Source organism: Aphelocoma coerulescens, chromosome 8 (genome assembly GCF_041296385.1).
Source record: "Aphelocoma coerulescens isolate FSJ_1873_10779 chromosome 8, UR_Acoe_1.0, whole genome shotgun sequence".
NCBI classification, from domain to species: domain Eukaryota; kingdom Metazoa; phylum Chordata; class Aves; order Passeriformes; family Corvidae; genus Aphelocoma; species Aphelocoma coerulescens.
The window spans coordinates 3,016,694-3,041,979 of NC_091022.1; the positions used below are offsets into that span (position 1 = coordinate 3,016,694).

The window sequence follows — 25,286 nt, forward strand, 5'->3', positions numbered from 1 at the left end:
AGGAGAAAAACACTTCCAGTTTTGTACTGTGAGGTTTCCCTCAAATCCCACAGTGATAACTGTTTGCCTTGCAAGGGCAGGGCCAGGCAGAAAGGACGCCCTGTTGTCCTGGACAGGACTGACTGTTCCTCTTCCTGTAGCTTCAAACACAAAGAATCCCATGGTTTTGGGGACAAGTAGCAATTTCTTTATGAGCACTGCTATTTGTATGAGTATTCATCATTCCTTTCCCTCCTCTTCTTGGGAGTGAGTTAAAATGATAATTCAGAGTCTTGATAATAACTGCACCGATTCACATAAGCTAGAATCTTAATAGTATTAAAAAGTTACACTTATCTGTGCTTTTTCTTATTTTTAATCCCATGAGGATAAAAGTATACATTATATTACTTTCAATTGCCCAACTCCTCTGTAATTAAAATGTCATCTCTCGGTGTCTCTGAGTCAAAATGTGTCAAAAATACACATTTCTAAATGCACTTAAGAAAAGTATCAGTCCAAATTAAATTATAGTTGATCAAAAAGTAATCTTGAAATTCTTTTAATATCACTGAAACAAAACATTTCATCTAAGCATGGTAAGTCTACTGAAATGCTGAAACAGGCAGCTTCTACTGCATATTTGACATTTTCAGTGAAAATACCATTCTTGAGTACAGCTCTAGACTACAGCTCCACTCTGGCATTTTGGAATAGTTCTCCTTGCATACTGTTCCATCCACTATATGACTGATCCTTCACGAAACATAGCAATTATAATTAGCACTTCATCATTTCTTTTATTGCATATCCTTGTATCAACTTGTAGCAAACCTGCCTATTACTGCAGCCCTAGGGTGTATCACCGTGTCCCGCAGCCGTAGGGAGGAGGAGGAGAGAAGATCCAGCAGGCAGGAATTGTGCAGCAAGATTGATTTATTTAATTATTTTACAAACTCTTTTATAGACTTTTTTCTTCATAGTGTAATTGGACAAGGATCAGTCTCCCCTTGGGGTGATTGGCAAAAATCCTAAAACATCCATTGTCAAAATATTTTTCTACTGTACCATTAACAAGACTTTTCATGGGTGCAGGTGTTTAGTTGTTTACATAACTCTGCTGCCTCTTCTGTGAGAGACAAAAGTCTCTCATGGGCTTGGAAAATCGCAAGAAAATCCTCGCTGGCAGCATTTTTGGATCTACACCTGCCTTGCACAAAATATAATTAAACCTGATTCTTTTGCTGACAGTTCCTTATTTTCTTTGGTGAGAATGTTTCTCTACCTTTTCAGGAACTACTGAATTGGGATAGCACAATAACTGCAAATACTCTTGGTTTGTGTAGTGGGACTCACCAACAGACCAAGACTAAAGCATGTACAGGCACTGAAGGTGCCCACAGAACTATCCTGGAGCAAAGGAGGCTCAGGGGGGACCCTGTGGCTCTGCACAACTCCCTGACAGGAGGGGGCAGCCGGGGGGGGTCAGGCTCTGCTCCCAGGGAACAGGGACAGGAGGAGAGGAGGCAACATCAAGCTGTGCCAGGGAGGGTTTAGGTTGAATAAGAGGTAAAATTTCTTCACAGGAAGGGTTGTCAAGCATCGAAATGAGCTGCCCAGGGATGGGGGGCAGTCCCCATCCCTGGAAGTGATGTGGTACTTCAGGATATGGCTTACTGGTGACCACGGCTGCGGGTTGATGGTTGAACTTGACCCTAAAAGCCTTTTCCAACCTTAGCAATGTCGTGATTTTATGAAAAAGCTGTCAGTGCTGGCAGATGCTTGCAGTGGAAGTCGGAGATGGGAGAGGGTGGGTGGAGGTCAGCAGGGAGGGAGCTGTGACAGGTCAGTCAGCACCAGTGCTCTACTCAGATTTGCAGTTCTGCACTGGCAGAAACGTGGCCCTGGCACCCAGCTCTCGTTCAGCCCTCTTTGCCCCAAATAAAGCTTGTTTTCCCTAAGGGAGCAATTGTTAGCCTCCTGTTTCTGAATTCTACATTTCATATGTTATTGGAAATTTCGTGTCCCTCGATAAAATCCAACTCTGCAACCTTTCCCACTAAGGAATTTCTTACACCTTTTTATCTGCTTGTTATTTTGAAAAGGATTTAGACAAATATTTTATTTTATTTTATTTTATTTTATTTTATTTTATTTTATTTTATTTTTATTTTACTTTATTTTATTTTACTTTATTTTATTTTATTTTATTTTATTTTATGTTATTTTATTTTATTTTACTTTATTATTTTTAATTTAATTGAATTTAATATAATTTTGTTTTATTTATTTTTGGTTTATTTTACTTTATTATTTTATTTTATTTTATTTGTAATTTTACTGTATTTTTTTAAATTTTACTTTATTTTATTTTATTTTACTTTATTTTATTTTTTATTTTTCATTTAATTGAATTTAATATAATTTTGTTTTATTTATTTTTGGTTTATTTTACTTTATTATTTTATTTTATTTTATTTGTAATTTTACTTTATTTTTTAAAGTTTTACTTTATTTTATTTTACTTTATTTTATTTTATTTTACTTTATTTTACTTTATTTTATTTTATTTTTAAAATTTTTTATATTATTTTATTTTACTTCATTTTATTTTATTTTATTTTATTTTATTTTATTTTATTTTATTTTATTTTATTTTATTTTATTTTATTTTATTTTATTTTAAATTCATTTCTCTCTCTTTGGGGCTGTGATTGGGATCTTAGCAGCCCTCTGGTAACTGATGTAGCTATTTTGTTGTCACATATAAACCCTTCTTGTTTTATGTTAGAATTTTTAAAGATTGCAGTGGATTTCCAAAAATAATTAGGTGGACTTTTTGGAAATGTGTCATATTTTACCATATTTCTACTTGCTTAGTTCTTTATTTTCATAAAAATAAATTTTATGAAAATAAATATTTTCATTAAAATAACTTTCATAAAAAGTTATTTATTTTCATATAATGGAAAAGACCTCCAAAATCAGTGAATCCAACCTTTGACCGAATCCTATCATACCCAGTAAACCACATCTCTTAGATACCAGATCCAGGTATTTTTGTAGGGATGGCGACTCCACCACTGCCCTGGGCAGCCTGTTCCAATGCCACTCTTTTAGTGAAGATATTTTTCCTCATGACCTGGACCTCCCCTGACACAACCTGAGGCCGTTTCCCCCCACATTTTGTGGTATTTTCTCTTTTTTTTTAGCATTGTACCTTACCTTTCTCAATTTTCAACCTCTTCTCCGGTGTCTCTGAACCTTCCAAAGTACTTGCCAGGGCCCTCAGCTTAATATTGTCCGGGTACTTCATGAACATGCTTTCTACCCTTCTGCTCAATAATAAGAACTTTGAAAAAGAGCAGGCTCAGGACAATCTCTCTAGGATCCTTTCTAAATTGATAATGCACCAGGTGCAACAAACCCTTTGCGTATCTGGGGCTGCTACGTTCCGCCGAATGTCTGGAATCGCTCTTTCCCTGCTGAGGTACACAAACCCTCACCATTTCTTGAGGCTGCAGATGGACATTAACAGACCGAGTTCCATCCTGAGGGACTCTGAGCTGGCCCGTAGCACAGAGGTTTTCCACAGCCTGGTGATTTCTGCGGCTACCGAGCTGCTGTGGCCAAGGAGAAGACGGCAGAAGGCTGCAGTGAGGTCTGCCATTATTCCACGCCACGATTTTCTCTCCTTACGTGAGTTGTAGAAGTGCAATTGGTGTATGCAGAATGCTACAAAAATGCCACTAGAAAACCGAAATTTGCACGGTTAATGTTTTATATTTTTTTGTTATTTTCGCATAAGCCAAGTTGTACTGAGCTATGAAGCAGAGAATAGATTAAAAATTACAGTGTAAGTGAAAAGTATTTGATTTATAATAACTTTAAATACTTTCACCTTTTAACTTTTCTTTGGTTCAGTATATTAATTTTGATGAGACACGGATGTAAGATGTGGAGGATATTTTTTCCTGTAATTTCCTTCAATTTCAGAAATTTCATTAGTTGTCGCAAGATGCAGCAATACCACATAGGACAAGACTTACAACAAAATCAACTGTTTTAATAACAAAAAAGGCTTGGATTGCTGCAATTCTTTTTATTTCTGTTTCAAGGAAAAATCAGAGAGGAGATGAAATCACCTGCTGTTCCAATTAGCATTTAAATAGTCCCTCTTTGGCAGCAAATTTCGTGTGCTTATTTAGGTTAAAGAGGTGAAGAAAGCCTTTGTTCTCATCTGTGCAGCTGCTGCTGGGTCAAGTTTCTCTTGCAAGGGTGCAGGGATTCATGGCTATGTCAGAATTCTTGGATCCAAGACCACTTCCTAATCCTTCATATCAGAGCGTTTTTGGTCTCATCCAGATTCAGAGCAGGATATCCATGAATTTTCCTTGTGCTTTAATTAATTAATTAATTAATTAATTTTAAAAGGCTCAGGATTTTCCCCAGAGAGGCAATGTGGGCTCCACGTAACACATCTCACTTCCAGGAGTAGATCAGATGAGGCCCAGTGCTCTTGTGGGAGTTAATTTCTTCTGGAAACCTGCTTTTCTACCTTTTCCTCTGTGGACCACTATTGCTGTGGGCCTCCCCTGGGCATGGATGCCTGTGGGCCCTGCGGGAGAGGAACAATTATCTCCACTCCGAGGTGACCCTGTGGCAGGGGGAGATAAACCTCAACCACACACAAGTGTCAGGTTTAGGATGAGCAGAAAGCAGAGGCATGAAGAGGGTGGTTCTACTCCGTGTGTCTGAGCAGTTGTTTGGAGCTTATGGCTCGGTGTTTGAGCCCCTGCCAGAAAATCAAAAGGAGAGATATTCCTCACATTTGAGATATCAAAATTGAGATATTCCTCAAAGCAGAGGAATATACCTCTGCCCCTGCCTGACAGAGGTGGTGTGGGGGGATAGGGAGGTTGTGGGTTTATGGCTTTGTTTGTGAACTTCTTCTTACAAGGAACCTCTGGCAGGGAGTCCCATGTCAGGGAGATTTCTGTTTCTGTGCTGTTCGGGTATTCACTCATTTTCTGCTCTCTTTGACCCGATTTCACCCGGCCCTGGGTTCAAGGGGGAGGGAAGTTGTTCAACACGTGGCACAGCAGCTCTCTGACCTTGTGTGAAGCACATCAGGAATCAGCACAGGCTGTGCCAGCCTTGGTCCAGCTCAGAGAACATGAATTATCTGCACAGGTTGGTGGCTGTGGGTTTCTCACTCGTACAGGACAGCCTTGTACAACTCAATGCACCAGCAGCACAAAGTGAGCATTTATCTTGGTGAAAGAAAATTTTTAGCCATGCTGTCTCTTGTTCCCACTGCTTGCATGCTGCAAGACAGGAAGAGCAAACCCTGGTGTTATGTAGTTTCTACCTCGTTTTCAGTGGGATTATTTATGAATAAGCTGATCAGCTTGCTCCTGCAATTTGTTGATGTATACATTTCCCCCAGGAACTGAAGCTGGGGGTCCCTTCACACTGGTCACTGCCAAATATCAGATGGCAAAAATGCCTGTTTTGTTGCAAACTCAAAGGGCAAGATTTTGTAAAGGTTTGGTATTCAAACTCAAAGGGCAAGATTTTGTAACTGCTCACAGGACCCTGTGTCAACAGATTTGCCTTGTGCACTGCCATTGTCCATGAGTATGATAGAAACAACCTCACTTCTTCTCACACCTTTCATCTAATGGAACATATTCTTATTATCTACAAAATACTGGACTATATTTAACGCTTAGTCTCGATTTAGGAAAAGCTGCAGAGGTGAACTGGTGGCTTTTTTCCTGGCAGCATTGCAGAGCTAGTGTGCGCTACAACCAAACAAAAACCATCTTGGCCAAGACACTAAGAGCAAATGTTAACTTTTTGCTGGCCAAAACTGAATCCCTGGTAATTGCTCAGCATTGTTCCTCACACAAAGAGGCTGGAGAAAAACACCATCACGTCTGTTGGGCATATGGATTGGGAAGCCAGTTAATCTTGGCTTTATTTCTAGATCTGTGTAGCTGTGTTTCATTCTGTTTCTTCCTAAGCAAGCTTCTTAGGAAAAACCTAGGCCTTCATTATCCTAAACCAGGGCAGAACAGCAGTCAGGACAATGTGGTTGCTATACCGTGGCTAATAATCTGAAATTATTGGCTAATCAACCTCAAACTGAAATATACCTAGAAGACAAGTAATAATCTTTACGCTAATTTTAATTAAATTATTGTGCCTCTCCTTTATTTCAGCTGGCCTGCATAGCTTACGCTGCTCCCAAATATGTTAACACTCATGTTCCATGAAAAAAATGGAAGAGAAAGGCAGAGTGACCCTGCCCACAGCTAAATGCTTGGGAGGATATACCATGTCTCACTTCTCCTGGCTGTAAAATATGTCCCTGGTCTGCAGTTCTTGTCCCAGCCTCTGCTGGGTGCATAAAGTCTCAGTTCCCCCCCAGTCCGTGTCAGGACTCGTGGTATTAGAACTAAAATCTACTAAAAGTGTAGATGATAATTAAGTGGTGTTATTAATACTATTTTTATCCCCCTCTGGTGTTTATATCCCATTTGAAATTTTCCAAAATCACTTTTATTTTTCTCTCTAAGACCTCCTCTACAAAGGTGCTGGGAGTGACAATGAGATGAACTCAGAGGTACAGAAATTTTACAGTAATGCATTTTTAGTTTTTATATTTTACATAGAGCTTCATTCTATGTACAGCTTATGAAAGAAACCTCATATTTGGACTCTGTAGAGGGGTTAAGTATCTTTTTCAGAATTTTTAGTGCAGTCTGAGCTTCAGAATCGGTCTAGTTGTGTACAAAGTGTGTAACTCTCCAATGGGTGTATTACTAGGTACATTACCAGCTGGCCTACCCAGTTTTATACGATTCCCAGAGAGCTGGAGGTTTTGTTTCCGTGTCTGCTTCCCCACCTTGTGTAATTTCTACGTCCCTATCTATCACTCAGAAAGGACTGAAAGAGGGACCAGAGGGCCTGGACAGGTTGGAGAGCTGGGCCAGTGGGAACCTCATGAATTCAACAAAGTGCAAGGTCCTGCACCTGTGTCGGGGCAATCCCAGATACACCAACAGGCTGGGCAGAGAAGGGACTGAGGGGCAGCCCTGGGAGAAGGACTTGGAGGTGCTGGGTGAGGAAAAACTCCCCGTGAGCTGTCCCTGAATGCTCCTAGAAACCTACGGAGTCCAAGGCTCATCCAAAGCACTGTGACCACCAAGGTGAGGAAGGGGATTCTCCCCCTCTACTCCGCCCTTGTGAGACCCCACCTGGAGCTCTGTGTCCAGTCCTGAAGTCCTCAGCATAAGAAGGACATGGAAATGTTGGAATGAGTTCAGAGGAGGCTGCCAAGTTCCTGAGGGGACCGGAGCACCTCCCAGCCAGGCTGGGAGAGCTGGGAACGCTCATCCTGGAGAAGAGAAGGTTGTGTGGAGACTTCACAGCAACTTCCAGGGTCTGAAGGGGCTGCAGGGAAGGTGGAGAGGGACAATTCATGAGGAACTGGAGTGACAGGACAAGGGGGAATGGCTTCCCACTGCCAGAGTGTAAGTTTAGGTTAGATATTAGGAAGAAATTGTTCCCTGGGAGGGTGGGCAGGCCCTGGCACAGGGTGCCCAGAGAAGCTGTGGCTGCCGCTGGATCCCTGCGAGTATCCAAGGCCAGGTTGGATGGAGCTTGGAGCAACCTGGGCTGGTGGAATGTGTCCCTGCCCATGGTAGGGGGTGGGACTGGGTGGGCTTTAAGGTCTCTTTCAACCCAAACCAGTCTGGGATTATAGGATTCTATAAAGTAAGATAAATATAGGCTTTATTCTTTCACAGAACACATTTAACACTTGACTGTTTCTGTTGCAGAAGTTAATAAGTGAAGTCCCATCCAATGCTTTGATTTAGTTAAGAGCATTAGGAAGCTCTGTGTTTATAATCTGGAATTATATTGACAATTTTCTTGCCCTGATTCTCTGTTTAGCTCACCAGTGCAATTCCTCTGCTTCTTTAGAGATATTTGCAATTTAGTCCACTGGAAAAAACGAAGAAAACCAGGACCATATTTAATAAACCACCACTCGAAATTTAATTTGGAATTAATACAAATACTTTTCCTAACAGAGAAGCATCCTTTGCTGTGGTAGAAACATTTTTATACGCCGAATAAGAATTCTTGGCTTATTTTTTTTTGCATGCACATAGAGATCTGAGCATTTCCTGCCACCAGTGCAACAACAGTTACACAGGAGGAGGACATTTAGATGCAAAGATCAGCTGCACATTCCCCCAAGAGATAAGCCATAAACAAACAAATGAAACACCAAAGTATTTTCAGGAAATATTTTCGTTTGCATCCTACTACTCTCAACAATTTGAATTGGGACAGACAACAATAGTGCAGTTGATATATTTCACAATATCAAGGCAGCATTTATGCATGTGTTTGTGAGATTTACACCTGTGTGAAGCCAGTCTCATCCCAGAGTGTTGGTAGAAACAACTGCCTTTATAAATTCAAGTGCAGGTTAAGGAACTGTCATCCATCAGTGCTGTAAATAGCACTGCTGGCATCAAACTGGAGACAAAAAGCCTCCACTTTGGAAGGATAAACTTCTAAATTGAATAGAAAATGAGCCAAATAATCTGCACTGTAGAAGGTTAAGTGTATACAACATTCTTCCTGGAAAAGGAACAACTCTGGGCTTTATCTGCAGCTTCGTAAATAAGGCTTTGGATCAGTATTTCTTTGAGAATCTGCTTGAGACCATTTCTTTTGTCTGAAGCCAGCAATTTGGGTACTTTTTCCCTCTTTCAGGCAGTCAGGTGTTACATCAGCTTTTGTTTTGAATAGATGGCAATTTGGTCTCTGTGGCACCAAGCAGGAGCCAATCCTGAGCATCAGTAACATCCCAGAAACAAGCAAGCACACAGCTTCCAGAAGCTTTAAGAACTCATATTCCCTGCCACACTATCCAGGTCATAAAGTTTTTTGTTTGGCTCTGGGTCCCAGGTAGAAGGAGGTCATGGCTGCTCACAGCACTGCCAGAATTCTTAGCCTGACTGTGCCTCATTTTTCAAATGAGAACTAAGGTGAGTAAGAGCACTCCCTTTGAATTTTAAATCATCTGCCACGGTGTGGGTTTGTCTGTATGCCTCTCCATTGCCCAGTACTACAGATCAATTTGTAGCTCTGAAACAGAAATTGTAAAAATGGTAATAAAAGGCATTTCAAAGACTTTGAGACTATGAGCTGTCGCACATAATGATGAGGAATTTTAGCAGTTTGTGTTTCCCCTGTGATTCATCTGGGTGTATCCATCAACACTGAATCTATGAATCCTCTGCTCTGTTTTATTTTCTCCAACAGATCTTTATGCTGATTCATCCTTCATAAACTGTATTTTCATGTGTTGATTTATGCACTAAAACACTTCCACAGATTCAAATTTCTTCCTTATCTCTACAAGAAACATGGTTCAGTTCTTTTCCTTTTTAGTCAGGACAAAAAGAGAAGGAAGAAAAACATGATTTTCATGTTGATTTTGAAGCAGGATAAGGTATAGCCAAATCCCTAAAGCCCAGCCCTGGTGAGAGCTCCAGAGACTTTTGAGTTTCATTTTCTTAGGATCCAGAATCATTAAGATTTTTCCTGTACAATTAACTACAGGGACAGGACCATAATATCAACTGGCTCTTAAGCGAAGGCAAAAAGACTATAAACAGACCTTTTTGGTTCTCTTTCTCATAACTGTTCTCCTTATTGTGCCCAAATTAACTCTTTTCCAGGGCAATCTTCTTCATTTTAAAGGTTAACTACTGTTTTATCTGTAGGCAAGATACCTTCTTCCCTGAAAGTGAAACAGTCTTTTACCCCATTTACAAAGTATGAATTTTTCCTCACATTGAATTTCAGGCAACATTGGCTTTCCTAACAGTCACAAATAAAATGAAAATGAAAATAAAAATAAAATAAGTATTATAAAATAAATGAAAATAAAATGAAAAAAAAAGCAGCAAGAATCTTCCAGTCAGAGAATTTTTTTGGATTTCATTTGTCTTCTGCCAGTCTAAACAAATGCACCATTTTATCAAACCTGTCACCTGTTTAGTTAATAAATGATTCCTATGGGCAGATGTGAACTGGGAGGAAAGGATGCTTTGAGCTTGCCAAACTCTCTACTAGACTGCAGAAGGATTGGATTACTGTGAGCAGTGCATATACAAGGTGTTGGAAACTCTCTTGATACTGTCAAGGGGAGAAGGAACAACTTTCAAGTCCCTCTAGGGCATATGACAAACCACGAAATCAATACTTTTTGCAGGGAAGAATAAATAATAATAATAATAATAATAATAATAATAATAATAATAATAATATAAACCAGTGAGAGTGGATTATTGTAATTATTTGGATGGACGACTACTTGAGACGCCAAATATGTCACCATCTCACCTGCAGGCTGTAAGCCCAAGTTGATATTATCATTTTCACAGGATCCCAGACAGGCTGGGGTTGGAAGGGGCCTCTGGAGAACATCCAGTCCAAGCCCTGCTGAAGCAGGGTCACCAGAGCGGTTGCACAGGATCACACCCAGGCAGGTTTGGAATGTCTCCAGAGCAGGAGAACCCACAGCCCCTCTGGGCAGCCTGTCCAGTGCTCTGCCACCCTCCAAGAAAAGAAGTTTTTCCTCCTATTTGGGTGGAAATTCTGTGTTTCAGTTTGTTGCCCCGTGTCCTGTCTCTGGGCACATGGAGGGTCTGGCCCCATCCTCTTGACGTTCGCCTCTGAGATGTTCGCATGCGCCTACAGGCCAGAGCACATCTAAGAAATCAAACCCCAGAAATATGAAAGGGATGTAAAATCCATTTCCTCCTTACTCAGCCTGTGTGAAACACCTCCCAAGCACCCCACTCATTTTCCATTTCAGATGTAGTGGAAGCAAGGGTAGGTTTTATTGGGAATTCTCCCATTCCTCTCTGCTCCCTGGCACTACCTTCACATGCAGAGCTAATGAATCATTTGCTTGGGATGTAATCCTTTTCTTACAAGCCTCTGCAAACTGGTGAGATCTTACAAGATAATTCACCAGTTCCTCACTCTTAGATGGTTCATACAAACACATTTCAGTTCTGAAGTGTTTGTGCTCGGCCTGCAGTTGCTGTTTAACCTTTGTGTCATTTGCAACATGCTCCTGGTAAGAGCGTTCCTACTTTATTCTGTGCTGCTTGGAGATTGAGCTGCCTCTGAGGCAGGAGGTAAATCAGGTTTAGTCATTAGGAGCTGCTGGTTTTGTGCAAATACCTTTGATGAGTATTGGTCCAGCTGAATATGTGGATGGTGAGTTCCTGAATGAATGCCCACAAAAGTGTTGGGGAGTTAATCACAAACTATGGGTAAAAGGCAATCAACGCCACAGGACAAGACACAGAAATAATTCCCTCCTGGATTTCATCAGAGGAGGAATTGTTCAGTGCATATGTTACAGAGGCTAAGTATCAATCAGACATGCACAAAAGGAAAGCCACATTCCTTCCTCTTGTGTCCCTTTAGTGTTCATGACAGGTGAGAAGTTTGAAATCACTGACATCACAGCAGCTGACACAGTAATCAGATTACGAGTAGTCATAAAAAAGAAATATATCCGAGTACATTCTAGGCATAGTGTATGTACTTTTTATTAAAATTCATTAATACATTGCCACGTATTTCATATGCATAGTGCAAGAAAATAGTGAAGCTGCTACTGATGAATTCTAGTTCTGGAAGTAGAATTTCAAATGCCAGGAAGCTGATAAGGCAAAAAAGGCATAGAAAGAAGAAAAAAAAAAAAGACTAGGATGTTTCAAAGGAATAGTATATTAGGATAAAAAGAAGTCCTACTGATACTGGTTATTCACTGTAAGGTAAAAAGCAATAATATGGAAAAAAAATGCATATGTTCAATAAACTTTTCTGGTTTGACCTTGGGAAAATGTCAGACAATTACAAGCACGAAGTTAATGAAGAAATACTTTCCATTTCATCGAGGGGAAATATGTTTAAAAGGAGCTTGTTATATCTTGAATGTCTTTCTTTCTGATCACCACATGTAGACAATTGAAAATGTTAAGGGGCATAGATGAGATGTGTCCTGTACTATCAGGCCCTGCTGCTTTTCCTCAAGGGAGGTGGTTCTGTATACTTTGCTCACATTGCAATGTTTTTCCCTATTATCCTGTTTCTATACAAAGGTGGATGTTTTCAGGAGGCTGCTCAGCCACAATATAACTTATATAACTGATATAATTCCCTTCTTTTTCCCCTTGGATAGAAAAATCAACCATAACAAGCATTTAGTAAAGGTTGTGGCAGATTGAAAGCTTTGAAAGTTCTATGACCTGTGCTAGTAAGGAGAATTTTTTCCCTTGACAATCTGTGAATAACACAGTCTTGGACATTACCTGATTCTAGATCTGTCCACATCTGGGTGAATCCTCTCTTTAAAAGTAATTTTTTTTTCTCTAGCAAATATTTTCTGTACTTCCTGTTTTGGAACTGCTTGTAGGTAGAAGTTTAATATAAAATGAAACTACTATCATCTCATCTTGGCCTTATTAAAGCCATGGCCTCAGGCATTAGAAATACTCAGGCTTTTGAAGAAGGTAGGAGGAGAAAAACACCATCTATTCTCTCAATGAGCTGTCCTGCCAACAGCAGAACTTGCAGCTGCATGGGAATACATTGGATTCAGGCTGGGAATACATTGGATTCAGGCTGGCATTCCAGCCCATTCCAGCCCACACTGGCATTCCAGCCCATTCAAAGCAGTCACGCCCTCACCCTCCAAGAGTGAAGGTGTCTCATTTAGAAGACATTAAGAAAAAGGAACACAGAAGAGTTCTTTTGTGTTAGAAATTATATGAAGAGTTGTATTTCCAAGAGTGTTCTCCACATTATGCCACAATAATATTCAGTAACAGTTATGCTTACCAGCAATAATGTTGATTTATAAAACACAATAAATTACTTAAAATGAGGCCTAACATTGTTAATTTTGCCTGGGCTCTGTTTTGCGTGTAGTTGACCTTAGGAGAGACTTTTGTAGTTAGGAAGAATCCATCAAACTCACAGTAAATCTGTTTATGGCTGATTCAGTGACTGCAGTGGAAGAGATTATATTCCCAGTTCAAATCTCCTCACACTGCCATTTTAGAGTACAATGGTGTTTTAAAAATTTCCATCTAGATGTTTTATAGAGAGCTTTCCCTGTAGCTCCCCATGCCATAGGACTTAAAATGTATTGAAATGAATACAGGGATAGAAGCAAGTGTATAATTAATGTACACATTTGGGAAAAAAGCTATGGCTTGAAACTCAACAGAGACATTGACAGCCCTTGTTGGCCTCTGCTCTAGGATTCCTTTCAGATCCACTTGCAATTTAAGCTTCTTTGAAGAGAAAAATTTGTCCAAAACTTGTAAGATAACTTTACTAACAGGTCTTTCCTGTCAGAACACTAATGGTTTCCTGAGATTAAACATCCCTCTCAATGTCATTAATAGAAGAAATAGTGTTGAAATGACAACTGTATTTTAAACTGTGCTTCTTTCCATCCCACACTGACTCTCTGGCTGGTCATTCTTCAACCTAGCATTCCCAGCAGAACTACTGGCAGGAGACAGGCTGTGGTCCACCTGGCCAGGATTAGCACTGCTGGGCTCCAGGGCTCCCATGGCCACGGCAGCCAAGCATCCAAGGGTCAGCTTTGTGGCAGCACATGCAAATCCACAGCTCTGATAGATGGGAAGATGGAGAGAATGTTGCCCATGGCCTCTGGCACTACTTATGATAATAACATGATTCCATTATAGGCTTCATCCTAGGAGCCAGGCTGACTGATTTCCTCTCTCTTGCACAAGCCTGGGAACTCTGAGCCATCATCCTTCTCCACAACAGGCTTTGCCTGGAGCACTAAAGAACTCCATCCAGTGAGCAGCATATTGTTTGGGCTGGAATTAGATGGGCAGCACAGGGGGTGCCTCCTGCTATTCCCTCCCCGAGAACACCATGGGAGCTGCTGGCCTTGGCTCTCACACAGCAGAAGGAGAGGAGGAGCAGGAAAGAAAAAGCTTCTCATAACTCCAGTGTTTGTTCTCAGTGGAAAATTGGTTTTCTTGACCAGCAGCCAGCATTGATGCCGTGCTATTCCACGGGAGGTGTTCTCCTGATGAATGGGACTCGGTGACTTTGGAGAGCAGTGTTTTCTCTGCTCAGAGTAAGATCAGAAACTCCATTAGGCCTCCTGGTCTGCCTTTGGCCCTGAGCAGGAGCATGATGTCCAAAGGGGAATAATGCACACTGGGCACAAAACAAAATGATTTGGGCTGGAAAATTTCTGTTAGACACACTGCAAGACAAACAGGTAAACAAAGGGGTGATGAGAGAGGGGAAAAGCAAATAGGACTTGCATTGCTTGCAAAGAGAAATTAAGATTAAAAAAGGAAATTGTATGGATAGGTATGTAGACATTTTTATGTGTCATATAAAAGGAAGATAAGGATGTGATTTTTCCTTAGGGTGACATCGCTAAAAGAGAAATCACCTCTAATTTTAGGAGCTACTAATGATCCAGAAAGCATTTGTGAAAACCTCCTCTCTCAACATGTTAGAAATAATGCACCACAACCTCTCACTCTGAACTCCATCCCAGTTTTACCCTGCTCCTACACTTTACTCTTGTAAATCCAGTTCCTTCTGAAGTCTGAAATATTTCCTCAGCTCTGGAAGCTGCTCATCACTTCTCGCTTGTCCAAAGCCAGGTATCCCTGCTCCTGCAGACAGGCAGACACTTTTAGTGTCCTTCATCCCTATTTTATCTTCAGAGATGAACCTTCTTCTTGTCCATCCCAGTGGGTTTAGGTCTTCATCTCTCCATAAGCCAAAATACTTCACTTAAGAAAGACCTCAGCAAAAGAGAAAAGCTGTTTTCTAAAATCTCTTAAAAGCTTCAGCTCAGTCTGTGGCAGAATTACAAAACTGTCATCTTTTTAAAAGGGTTCAGTCTTCCATATTCTACTCTCCCAGACTCCTCAGCAGTGAATTTCAAAGGCTGATTACTTGCTGCACTAATAAATGTTTCCATTGATACGTTCTGAACTGAAAAAGAATGACAAAACTTTTACAAAAGCATTTGCTTATTTCCTCTCTCAACATGCAGCAAAAAAAAAAATCCTTCTGTGGCAAAAACTGTGCAAGGAACTCAAATTTGTTTAAACCAAGCAAGTTTCTCTTAGTGCCAGAATAACCCAGTCCCTGGATTCAGCAAATAAAGGATTTGTAGTAGGTCAGAGGGAACCTCAATTTGGAAATTCTTCTGAATTTGTTATGGATGAGGCCATTGTTTCCAATTCAACTCTTCCAAGAAAGGATTTGCTGCTTGTGGAGCAGGGCTGCAAGGCATAATATCTGAGCCCACTGTGCACAGAGAGGCACCAAGGAAGGCAATGGGCTCAACCCAAGGTTGAGAGGGGATTCAAACAAGAGCTGTAATTACTTGCACAGAATGTGTCTAATATTCAGAATTTTTTTTCAGTTGCCCAGCATGCATTAAGAGCTCAAAAAATTGGGAACTGGAATTGGCAATGTTCAAACGGAAAATAAAATGCACTCTCTGTGGTTAAACACCACAACAGATTGTTGGGGATTTCTGAGAAATCCTCAGAATTTAAGTCAAGATGAGATGTTTTCCTCGGGGGACAGTTTCTTCTCAATCCCAAAATGTGACATGGGCAGCAAGAGGCATTTGGTGAGATTCCTCTGACGGTGCCAAAAAGGGGGCAGCTTGAGGGGATTAGCGTGGTCTTCTCTGTCCTTAAATACTGACAATGAAAATCAGATCAAGGGTGGCAGCAAACTGTCTTTTATAAGAATTGTATCTTTTCTGTTGATATTGTGTTTGAACCTCAGCTCAGCTGGCAAGCTTAGAACAAAAGGTTTCCTCAAGGTATAAAATGAATATTTTACATCACAAAACTTGTAATATTTTCTTGGTGTCAAAGCAAGTCTGTCTTCCTGGTCTGTTCAGGAACTACAGCTAGCCAATATTTTCTGATGTATTCAAATGAAAAATTTGAAAGCAGAGAATTTAAACACCAAAAATGGGAAGCTTTTTTGTAATAGATTTTTTTTTTTGGTGGTTGGTTTGTTTTTCACTCGAACATTACATTTACAGTGCAGGGTAATTCACTGTTTTTAGTGTCTGCATTGGTGTGATCAAGATACACAACAAAGATTTTTTCACTTTACAGGCAAAAACTATTAATGTGTAATTTTTTTTATTTCTCTCTACTCATATACAGTAGTTCCATAAAAGCTGCAAATAGAAGTTATTGGTTTTAGAGTTCCCTGAAAGGAGAGGAAAGCTGTGAGAGAAAACTTTAAAACCTGACAACTAAGTTGGAAAAACTATAAGAAAGCAATTCCCAAATAGTAATTTAGGCACACTGGTGATGTGTAGAGTCTTTAAAAATTATGGGAATAGGTTTAACTTCACGCCTTTGACTGGTAAATTGCATTAAATTTCAGTTAAGTTACAGAAATCTCTTCCTACCATCATTCTTCACATTTGTTTTTGATAAAGAAATGGCACCTGTCTGAGAGGAAAGGCAGTTTGGATCCGGGAGAGAAGGAGGAGGATGCTGGAAAGCAGAAGGGCTGTACAAAAATGTGTTTATCTGGGTTCTACCAATAACCATGGACTTAAAAGTATTACAAGAATCCTTGTGTTGAGTACGTGTTCCACAGCCCTGGCCATTCAGCCTCTGGCAACGCTTTGTTTCGGACATCCCCCAAATACTCTTTTTGTGCTGCAGCTTCGATTTCTGCTTCTGTGTTAATTTTGTGCGTGGACGTCGCTCTCTGTTTACCTGGGACCTTCAGCAGGATCCTGCGAGCTCGCTGAGCTCTTTGCTTCCCTACAGCCTTGTCTAAGAGGAATCCTGACTGATGTGGCTGCACAAGACTCAACAAAGTGGTGCTGAAGCAGAGTCCTCAGATTGATTGCCCTTAATTCCCAGAGTCTGTAACCAAAACAGCTATTGCTGTATCTGGGAAAAGCCACTCTAGTGCCAAGGCTGTCTGGCTTGTCTAGATTTTGAGGACAATGAGTCCTTCTCACTAATAGCTCTATCTGGTATCTTAATTGGCAAGCAAATGAATAAAAGATGTGTTTATTGCTGTGCAATGAGCTTGTTTGTTTCCCCTGCTGTCATTGATTTATTTTGGGGAGGGGAAGGGGACAAGCCTTTGAATTCAACTTATATCCCTCCTACAATTGAAAAGTCATCACTTTTTAGGAATCAGTCTTTCTGGCTGTGTATTTCCTCAAAACGGAGGCCAAAAGTATAGAAAACTGGAATTATCACTAAGGTCAAATGTGGTGGGACAGTGTTTCTCCAAGTTATTCAATTTATCCAGTTCTGTACCTAAGTGACTTAACATCAAAAGGCAAAGAACATGGACTCTTTCTTGTTACGATTTTAAAATTCACCTCGTTCTAACAAAAATACTTGTTGCCTCTGGTCCAGATTTGGGGAAATCGTTGCTTTCGTTTCGGTTTCTACCAAACCTGGCTGTTTTCGTGCAATATTCACGTCAGAGGACACAAGAAACCAACAGAAGCAGCAGCAAGCTAAGCGGCTTAGTTTTTATTTATTTCTTCCCCAACAATTATTTTATTATGGAGCACTGTCTCCACTCCTAATAAATAACGCTCGTTGCTTGCCCTGTCTATAACACATGACGGAGTATCACTGTCAAGGCCTCTTGTAATTCCCAGCCAGTCGCCCCCAGCTACTCAGCAGAGCAGAGTCGTTTGCAAATGAAGGACATTTGTCTGAATGACACATTTCTGAATGAGAACTGCTTTGTTTTTGCAGAGAGTTTGGCCGCTGGAAAGTAAACAATCTCGCTGTGGAAAGAAGAAATTTCCTCGGCTCCCCACTGCCGCTCGCCCCGGAATTCTTCCGTAACATAAGACTGCTGGGACGGCGCCCGACCCTTCAACAGATCACAGAAAACCTGATCAAGAAATATGGGACACATTTCCTGCTCTCAGCTACCCTGGGAGGTAGGGTGGATTCTTGGAAATATTGGGGACGAGCTAAAAGTGCTGGTCACAACTGTTTCTCTGTAGAGCTGATCCTCCTCCAAACCGCTGGGATGGGCAACTCTTTCTGTGGATCAGGTTTTGTCCACAAGTCTTGTGACTCCTTCTTCTCTTTGTTGGTGCTCTGTATACATTTTTTATGCCCAAAAAGAGATCCCCAAGGATCTTTCTCTGCACTGAGGTCATTAAAGAGAGTGACATTTACTTTGTGTAACGATTTACATAATACCAGGTTGCAGAAGTACCTGGGTCTGTTGCAGTCCCACAGAAACGGAGCCAGAAAACCAGTAGCAAGTATTTCCAACAAATCTTTTAATTCATGAGACTTTTAAACTACTTTGTCCATTGGAAAACCCCCATATTGTCACTCTGCCCTTTTTAGAATTAGTCTTCACTTAACCAGTGGGACTGCATTTTCAAAATGGGATGATGGGGCTTTGCCATGTGATTCCCATTAACTTAATGGAATCTGCATCTTTCAGTCCCCACAGACTAATCTGGAAAGGGTAGCCCCATGGATAATTGGGATCCAGTCACCAGATGGATTGAAGAAATCCAGTGAAGAGGCCTAATGTTCAAAGGAGAGCATAAATTGTTCCGAATGAGAGATAATTAGTACCTGTGATTACCCATCCAGGCATTACAAAATGAACTGACATTTTAGAAATGCAGCTCTATCCCATCGTGGGTGATAATATTAAAGATAATTCTGGTGATTGAGTGTCCTTCCAGCAGGACAGGCTTGTCGAAATCCTTTATTCACCTGAGGAATGGTTCTCCTTAATACATTTCATAACTGAATCCTATCCATTTGTAAAGGAAATGAGAGCCTTCCTAGTCTCTCTTGGCTGATAGCTGAGGTCTGTAACAACCCAAATGGCTCACAGAGGCTTCCTTTTGAAGGAGACCATCCTAGAAACAAGAGGAATTTCTATCTTGCTGAAGTTATTTTAAGAAATAAAGAGCTAATTTCTATCATTATTTTGGGAACTAGTACCTCTACAGCATTACCATTAGAATTTTAAGAACGATTTACGTGTGTGGAGCAGCAATTTGTAACAAAACCCCCCTGAATTTCTTTTAATCACTTTGAACATTTTTGCATGCAAATATACACTATTTATACATGTCTGATTTCTTGAGTGCAGAACACTTGGCACATTTGAATAGAAAAACCAAATGCTGAAGAGAAAGAAAATGTTTCTTAAAATATAAAGCATAATAATTAAAGCTCTGGCTGCAGCGTGTATCCTACTGCAAGGATTATCCAATGGTAAAAATTATTTTTCAGCATTGCTACCTAATTATTAACTAATATAATTATATTATATATTATAGTGCTAATTATTAACTAATGTAAGTAGCAGCACCTCCTCAGCCATGTGATGAAACCCATTGTCGAGGTGAAATTGGATCTAACAGCTCTAGGAGAACATGGCCACAGCTGATCTTCACATTCCAAGCAGCAGTATCACACTGATCACAAAAGAGCCACGGAGCTGACACCTTTCAACAAGTCTGGACCTGAGGAAAACTAGAACTTGATGGCATTTCCCATGAAGACATTTGAAAATCCTAGCTTAGACATTCAATATTCTCCCCAAAGCCTCAGGATTTGCTGCAGGGAAGCTGAGGCAAGGTACCCTTTTCTCACCTCTCAAAGGCTCTAAAATGAAGTAGCTGCCACAGCCTTGCCCAAATTTCCACTCAGAGGGAGACAGTGTTGACTTCTGGGCTCTGTCACTGCTTAACAAAGTCAAAGGGAGTTTTTATATTAACTTGGGGTTTGATTTAGGTCCCTAATCTCAATTTTTAGGCGTGATTTAAGGCACACCTGCTGCCTTCCATTATCACTGGATGGGTGCTGACTACTTTGGAAAATTGCTTCAATTACAATAATTACAGGGAATTAGTAATTTCTAAGAAAGCTTTGATGAGGTAGCTAATAAACCCATACTTTCCTGGATGTGTTAGCTCTCATTTTCGGGCTGGATTGAATGGGGATTCCCACAGATGCTTGTCCACACTTTATTAACATGTAATTAGATTTTTTTTTATTATTTTAATAATCTATTAGTACTTTCCCTTTAATTACAAGTTGTTTTATTGTGAAAGCTTGTCACTTATGCAGCTCGTTAAAAGCACAAGACCAAACGGAGTGTGCACAGTACTTTTATTTAATGAATCCCCAATCATCTGTATTCATGGACAGAAAGGAAAACTTGGCAAATGAACGATGCTGTGATAAGATTTGTGTGCCTCTGTGACCATTTGGTTTCCATAAAGATCCCTTTTTGAACATAAAGGGAACTCTTGCACATGGTTGTTTGTGATACATTCCCCAGTCTTTATTCACAAACACAGAAATACACTCCTCAAGGGCATTCAGAAATGAGAGCCCGGGGAAAAAAAGTTCTATATTTCTTGCTGCCACAAGATAATGTGGAAAGTGACATTTCTCACTGCTTTTATTTCTTATGGAAATTTTATCTCCTTGTGACACAAGCCCAAAGTCCATAATGAGCAGCTCCAAGCTGCATGATTGAAGGACCCCGTGTGACCCAGCAGATCGAGCAGCCAGTGTTACTTTGCCTCCTTTTGTTTCGCATTTATGCTTTTCCCTTTTGCCTGCATGCAGTGTCATGCAGCGATGGTCCGGTTTGCTGGAGCTCCACTTTAATGGCTTGCAAAAACCAGCGCGCAGCAGCGAGCTTCAGAGCCGGAGGGTGCTGGGAAGCCTGGGGTACCACTGTGGGATAAGTGCAAGAGCACAAACCCCAATCACTCCCGCCTTAAAGACGTTCACTTTAATGCTGTTGCTACAGAAAAGGCCATTTAGCAAAGCAATGCAGTTGGTGAGGAGGGTAATTAGCACACCGCAAGGAGATGATGGCTCTTGTTCCAGGCATTTGGGTGAAGTGAGGCTGATTTGGGTGCTTTGCAAGATGGAGATAGCGGCCTTTGCAAGCAAGTCCTCCTTGAACCTGGAAACAGGGTAACTGCTCCGAATAAACCGATTTGCAGGACAATGCCAAAGCTTCTCGTGGGAGGAGAACCCCGTTAGGCAACTGGCTACGTGGTCATCCGAGATGATCCAGGTAGAGTTATTTTGACTGCTCAAGGTGTTCATTAACAGACCATCAATCCGTTCAGCTCTCTGGGTCAGGAAGTTGCCCTTGATGTTGTTGAAGGCTGTGTGAATCGGAAGGAAAAGAGGTAGGATGTCGCTCTTGTACCGAGAACGGCGAGAAAACGACACAAGTCCAAGTTCAGGAATAAAATGGCCCCATTTAATTAATTATAAATCCGTTTATATAACTTGGTTCGCAAGAGTGGCATGATATTATGGGTCCCTTGATCAACCACCTCCTAGAGTGATTAGTGGAGGCTCTACAACACCCATTCAAAATAGTTTCTTCCATGCACCATGACAATACTTGAAAACAAGTTTGCAGCTGTGAGATAAAGTCTTGGCTTACAAAAACCTCCAACTGTTTCTCAGCTAGCTTGCATGAGAAAGGGAAACTTCACAGGATGCTGCAGAAGCTGGAAAATTCCTCTGCTTCTAACTTTTTAGTATCCGCAGTAGTTTTGTCTTTAAAACAGGCAGTCTTAGCAGGTGTGAGCAGACCAGCTTGAGCCCAGCCTCTCTCCGCTGGTTACAGCCCTGCAAATGTGATGGTTACACCTCGCCTGTTCCACGAGTGCCAGCTTTGCTGTCCCTCATTAACATTTCCCTGGAGCTGCGCATCCTTCTGCCTGCAGGGATGGGGGGAAATTGTCGGGTGGTGTAAAACATCGAATCTCGATGAATTCCGGAGGATTTATTAGCGCTTACACTAACTGCGGGTACGACCTTTCCTTTCCGTAACGCTCCCTCAAGGTAGGATACAAACTACTGGCAAATAAGGGAGAGGAGAGGACAGTCTCAAATGACTGATGAGAGAAAGAAACTTGGAAAGTTTGCATCAGTCACACCCCCGCCCCCCGGGTATGTAAATTCCCCAGCATTTAAGATTATGGAAGCTAAGGGGAGGGAAAAAACCCACTAAATATATTAACTTTCTTTCCTCTCCTGTCTACTTAATGAAAAAAAAATTAAATCCTTAAACAGATGGTGTGTATAGAATTAACACACACTGTTATTCACTTGAACCATGGAAATGATACCACATCTGGCCTGACATTAATTTATATAGTTTTTGAGCCTGTGCATTTCCATCAGCATCTGCTTAAGTTTGGGAAAATGACCTGATAAAACCCTAATGGTACCTTTGGTGATCCAGACAGGAATAGATTTTCCACTAGCCAGTAGTAGCTGGTGGATTTATTTAGGTGTAGTTATTTAGGTGGTGGCTGAGGTATTCTATTTAATCAGAAACCTTTGAGGAGTTCACAGGCCAAAGACCTTCAGGCCTGTAAAAGATACATTTATGTGTATGAAGAGAGAGCTCTGAGTAGGTGTCTGTGGGTTATGTTCCACTGTAGCTGCCTTTGAGTGCTGTCCTTTTATTCCTGTTTCCTCTCTTTCTGATGTGCAGGGATGAGAACTGCTTGGACCACTGCCTTTTCCTAGCACTTCCCAGTCTACAGATGACAATATGTAACACCAAGGCCTATAATCCCTTCGTTATTCCAAAGATGTGGGTACAGGCAAACAATCCCCCAATAACTGAGGCAGAAAATAGCACCAACTATTTAAATCATATGAATATGTATTGTTATGTATAACAAAATATATTTGCTCCTTCAATAGATGGTTATATTCAGTTACAGTTGTCACAGCATTATTCCAATCCCACCATGTTGATGGAGATGTTAATTTTTAATTTAAATAATTCCTGAATATGTTCTTAAGATGAACACAAAAATTAATTTCTAATTAGAAATCAGAAAATTAATTTCTAATTTCTGAATGCCACTTACCAACTGTTACTTAGGAGTCTAGTTACATCTAAATGGCCACAGACACAGGGTTGTATGTCTGGGTAAGTTTCCATATACCTATTTTATTTAATATTTTTTTTAAAAAAACAGCATGTGTTTCTTAACTCAGGAGCTAGTTTAACTTATAAATCATGGACAATATGTTCCTATAAACCGAGGAAGAATTAAAAATTGAGGTTAAGTTATAAACTTGCATATTCCAGGGCTGGTGGGGACATTGTGCCAAGGCCAATGAAGGGTGTGAACGGTGTGAAGGTCAGTCCCCTGCCCCTGCAGTGACTCTGTCAGTGACAGCCTCCACATGGCAATAAAACATCCCTGGAGTGACCCTGCTGGTTTCTTGAGCCACTCATTAGGCTATGAGGCATTGTTTTGTGAGCAGAACTGAGTGTTTTCATGCTATTTCCTTTAAACCTGAGAAACTGAAGCTGACTGTCTCTTGAGTTTTGGGGAAAGAGAGCGAATGCTGCTTTCAGAGCTTGTGAAAAGCACAGCTGGGAGGACTCGGTGCTGAATAATCATGTTTCCTAAGTGTTCTCTGTCATTACTTCTTTTCAGTTCTTAAAATTCATAACCTTGAATAGTTTTCTAAATCACACTTGCTTTCAGCTGATGCCTGGATGTCTTCTTAGCCTGTTTATGGTGGCAGACAGCAACCAGTGAAAAACAAGATTTGCCCGTGTTTTCAGTGTGACAAAAAAGTCTCTTCTGGCATGGGTTTTATTTCCTCCAGATGAACTTAAAACTCAGGTTGTCTTCCCCAAATCAGGTTCAGTGGCGTTACTTCCCAAACCGTGGAGTTCTGGGTGCCAAAATCCTGCAGGGACATGGGTGCCTAAGCCCCAGTGTATGTGGGAATCCACTTTGTCCAGCAAGAGCTCAGTCAGCTCTGACAGATGAAAATCTCAGTGCAAGGTTCTTTTCCTGAGATGTTCTCATCAAAGTAAAACAGCACAACGTGCAGCCCTGTCCTTTTTCAAGGTTTGTTTGTTTGTTTGTTTGTTTTTGAAATGGGAGGTTTTATTGCAGTTCTGCTGTCTGTTCCTGGAGAGCAGGGAATGGGAAAATGCCTGAGATTTTTTTTTTTTTTTAATGTGAACAAAATTCAACAAACTCTGTTTTAATAATAAAACTTAGCAGAATTCTTCTGAAGTAGAAGGAGCCCCACCATCTCTACTAATGACTGATACAAATCAATCAAATTGTTGACATGAGAACAGGGTGCTGTGGGTGCTCCACAGGCTGGAGAAGGTTTCCTACAGAGCCAGGATGGGAGAGCTGGGGTTGTTCAGCCTGGAGAAGAGAAGGCTCCAGGGAGACCTGGAAATTCCAGAACTTAAGGGGACTCATAAAAAAGAGGAAGAGTGACTTTTTACATGGGCAGATAGTGATAGGATGAGGAAGAAGGATTTTGAATTAAAAGAGAAGAAACATAGCTCAGATGTCAGGAAGATCTCAACATCGCCCTCAGCTCCCTGTGAGGGTGGGGAGGCCCTGGCACAGGGTGCCCAGAGAAGCTGTGGCTGCCCCTGGATCCCTGGCAGTGTCCAAGGCCAGGCTGGATGGGGTTTGGAGAACCCTGGGAGAGTGGAAGGTGTCCCTGCCCACGGCATGGATAGAACTGGATGATCTTTAAGGTCCCTTCCTACCCAAACCAGTCTATGAATTTATGATTCCGTGATAATGAAACACAAACAACTTCAAAAAAAATTAAAAAAAATCTTTTCCAGAGATTTCCTGCAGCTTTAAGTCCTTGTTTTCTTTGCCCTTACAATTCATTATCTTTTCAGTGAAAAGGTGGTTGACCTTGCAAAAGCCACTTTAATCTAAATAAACTAGCTGAGATGTCTGGAAAAGGGGAAAGCATGGAGAGAAAGCTCCTAGAGAAATTTTGCACCTAATTTGTGCAGCCTGGACTGGTCACTGGCACAATATTCACCCTCTGACTTCTGATGTTGTCTTCTCTGATACCACAGAACCGTGGAATGGTCTGGGCTGGAAGGCCAATCCTTGGACTGGGTTGCTCCAAGCCCCATCCAACCTGGCCTTGGACGCTTCCAGGGACCCAAGGGCAGCCACAGCTTCTCTGGGCACCCTGTGGCTCCTCACAGGGAGGAATTTCTTCCCAACATCTCTTCTAAACCATGTCTTTGCAGCTCCACAAACAGCTGCACAAAGCCCACGGCCCCTGGCACAAACCTCAGCCCACTCCATTGCTTTTCATCCCGGA

The 25,286-nt window shown here is 41.1% G+C and overlaps 1 protein-coding gene across 2 annotated transcripts in view; it reads left to right on the forward strand.

The window, feature by feature from the left end:
* BRINP3 (BMP/retinoic acid inducible neural specific 3) overlaps positions 1–25,286 on the forward strand; it is a 209,088-nt gene that overhangs the window by 97,202 nt on the left and 86,600 nt on the right. The window contains exon 3 of one of the 2 annotated variants that reach the window (XM_069022751.1): positions 17,880–18,070. The exons of the other annotated variant lie outside the window; for it this stretch is intronic. Coding sequence (XP_068878852.1) covers positions 17,880–18,070 — 191 coding nt within the window. The remainder of the gene's footprint in view (positions 1–17,879; positions 18,071–25,286) is intronic. 2 annotated transcript variants of the gene reach the window in all.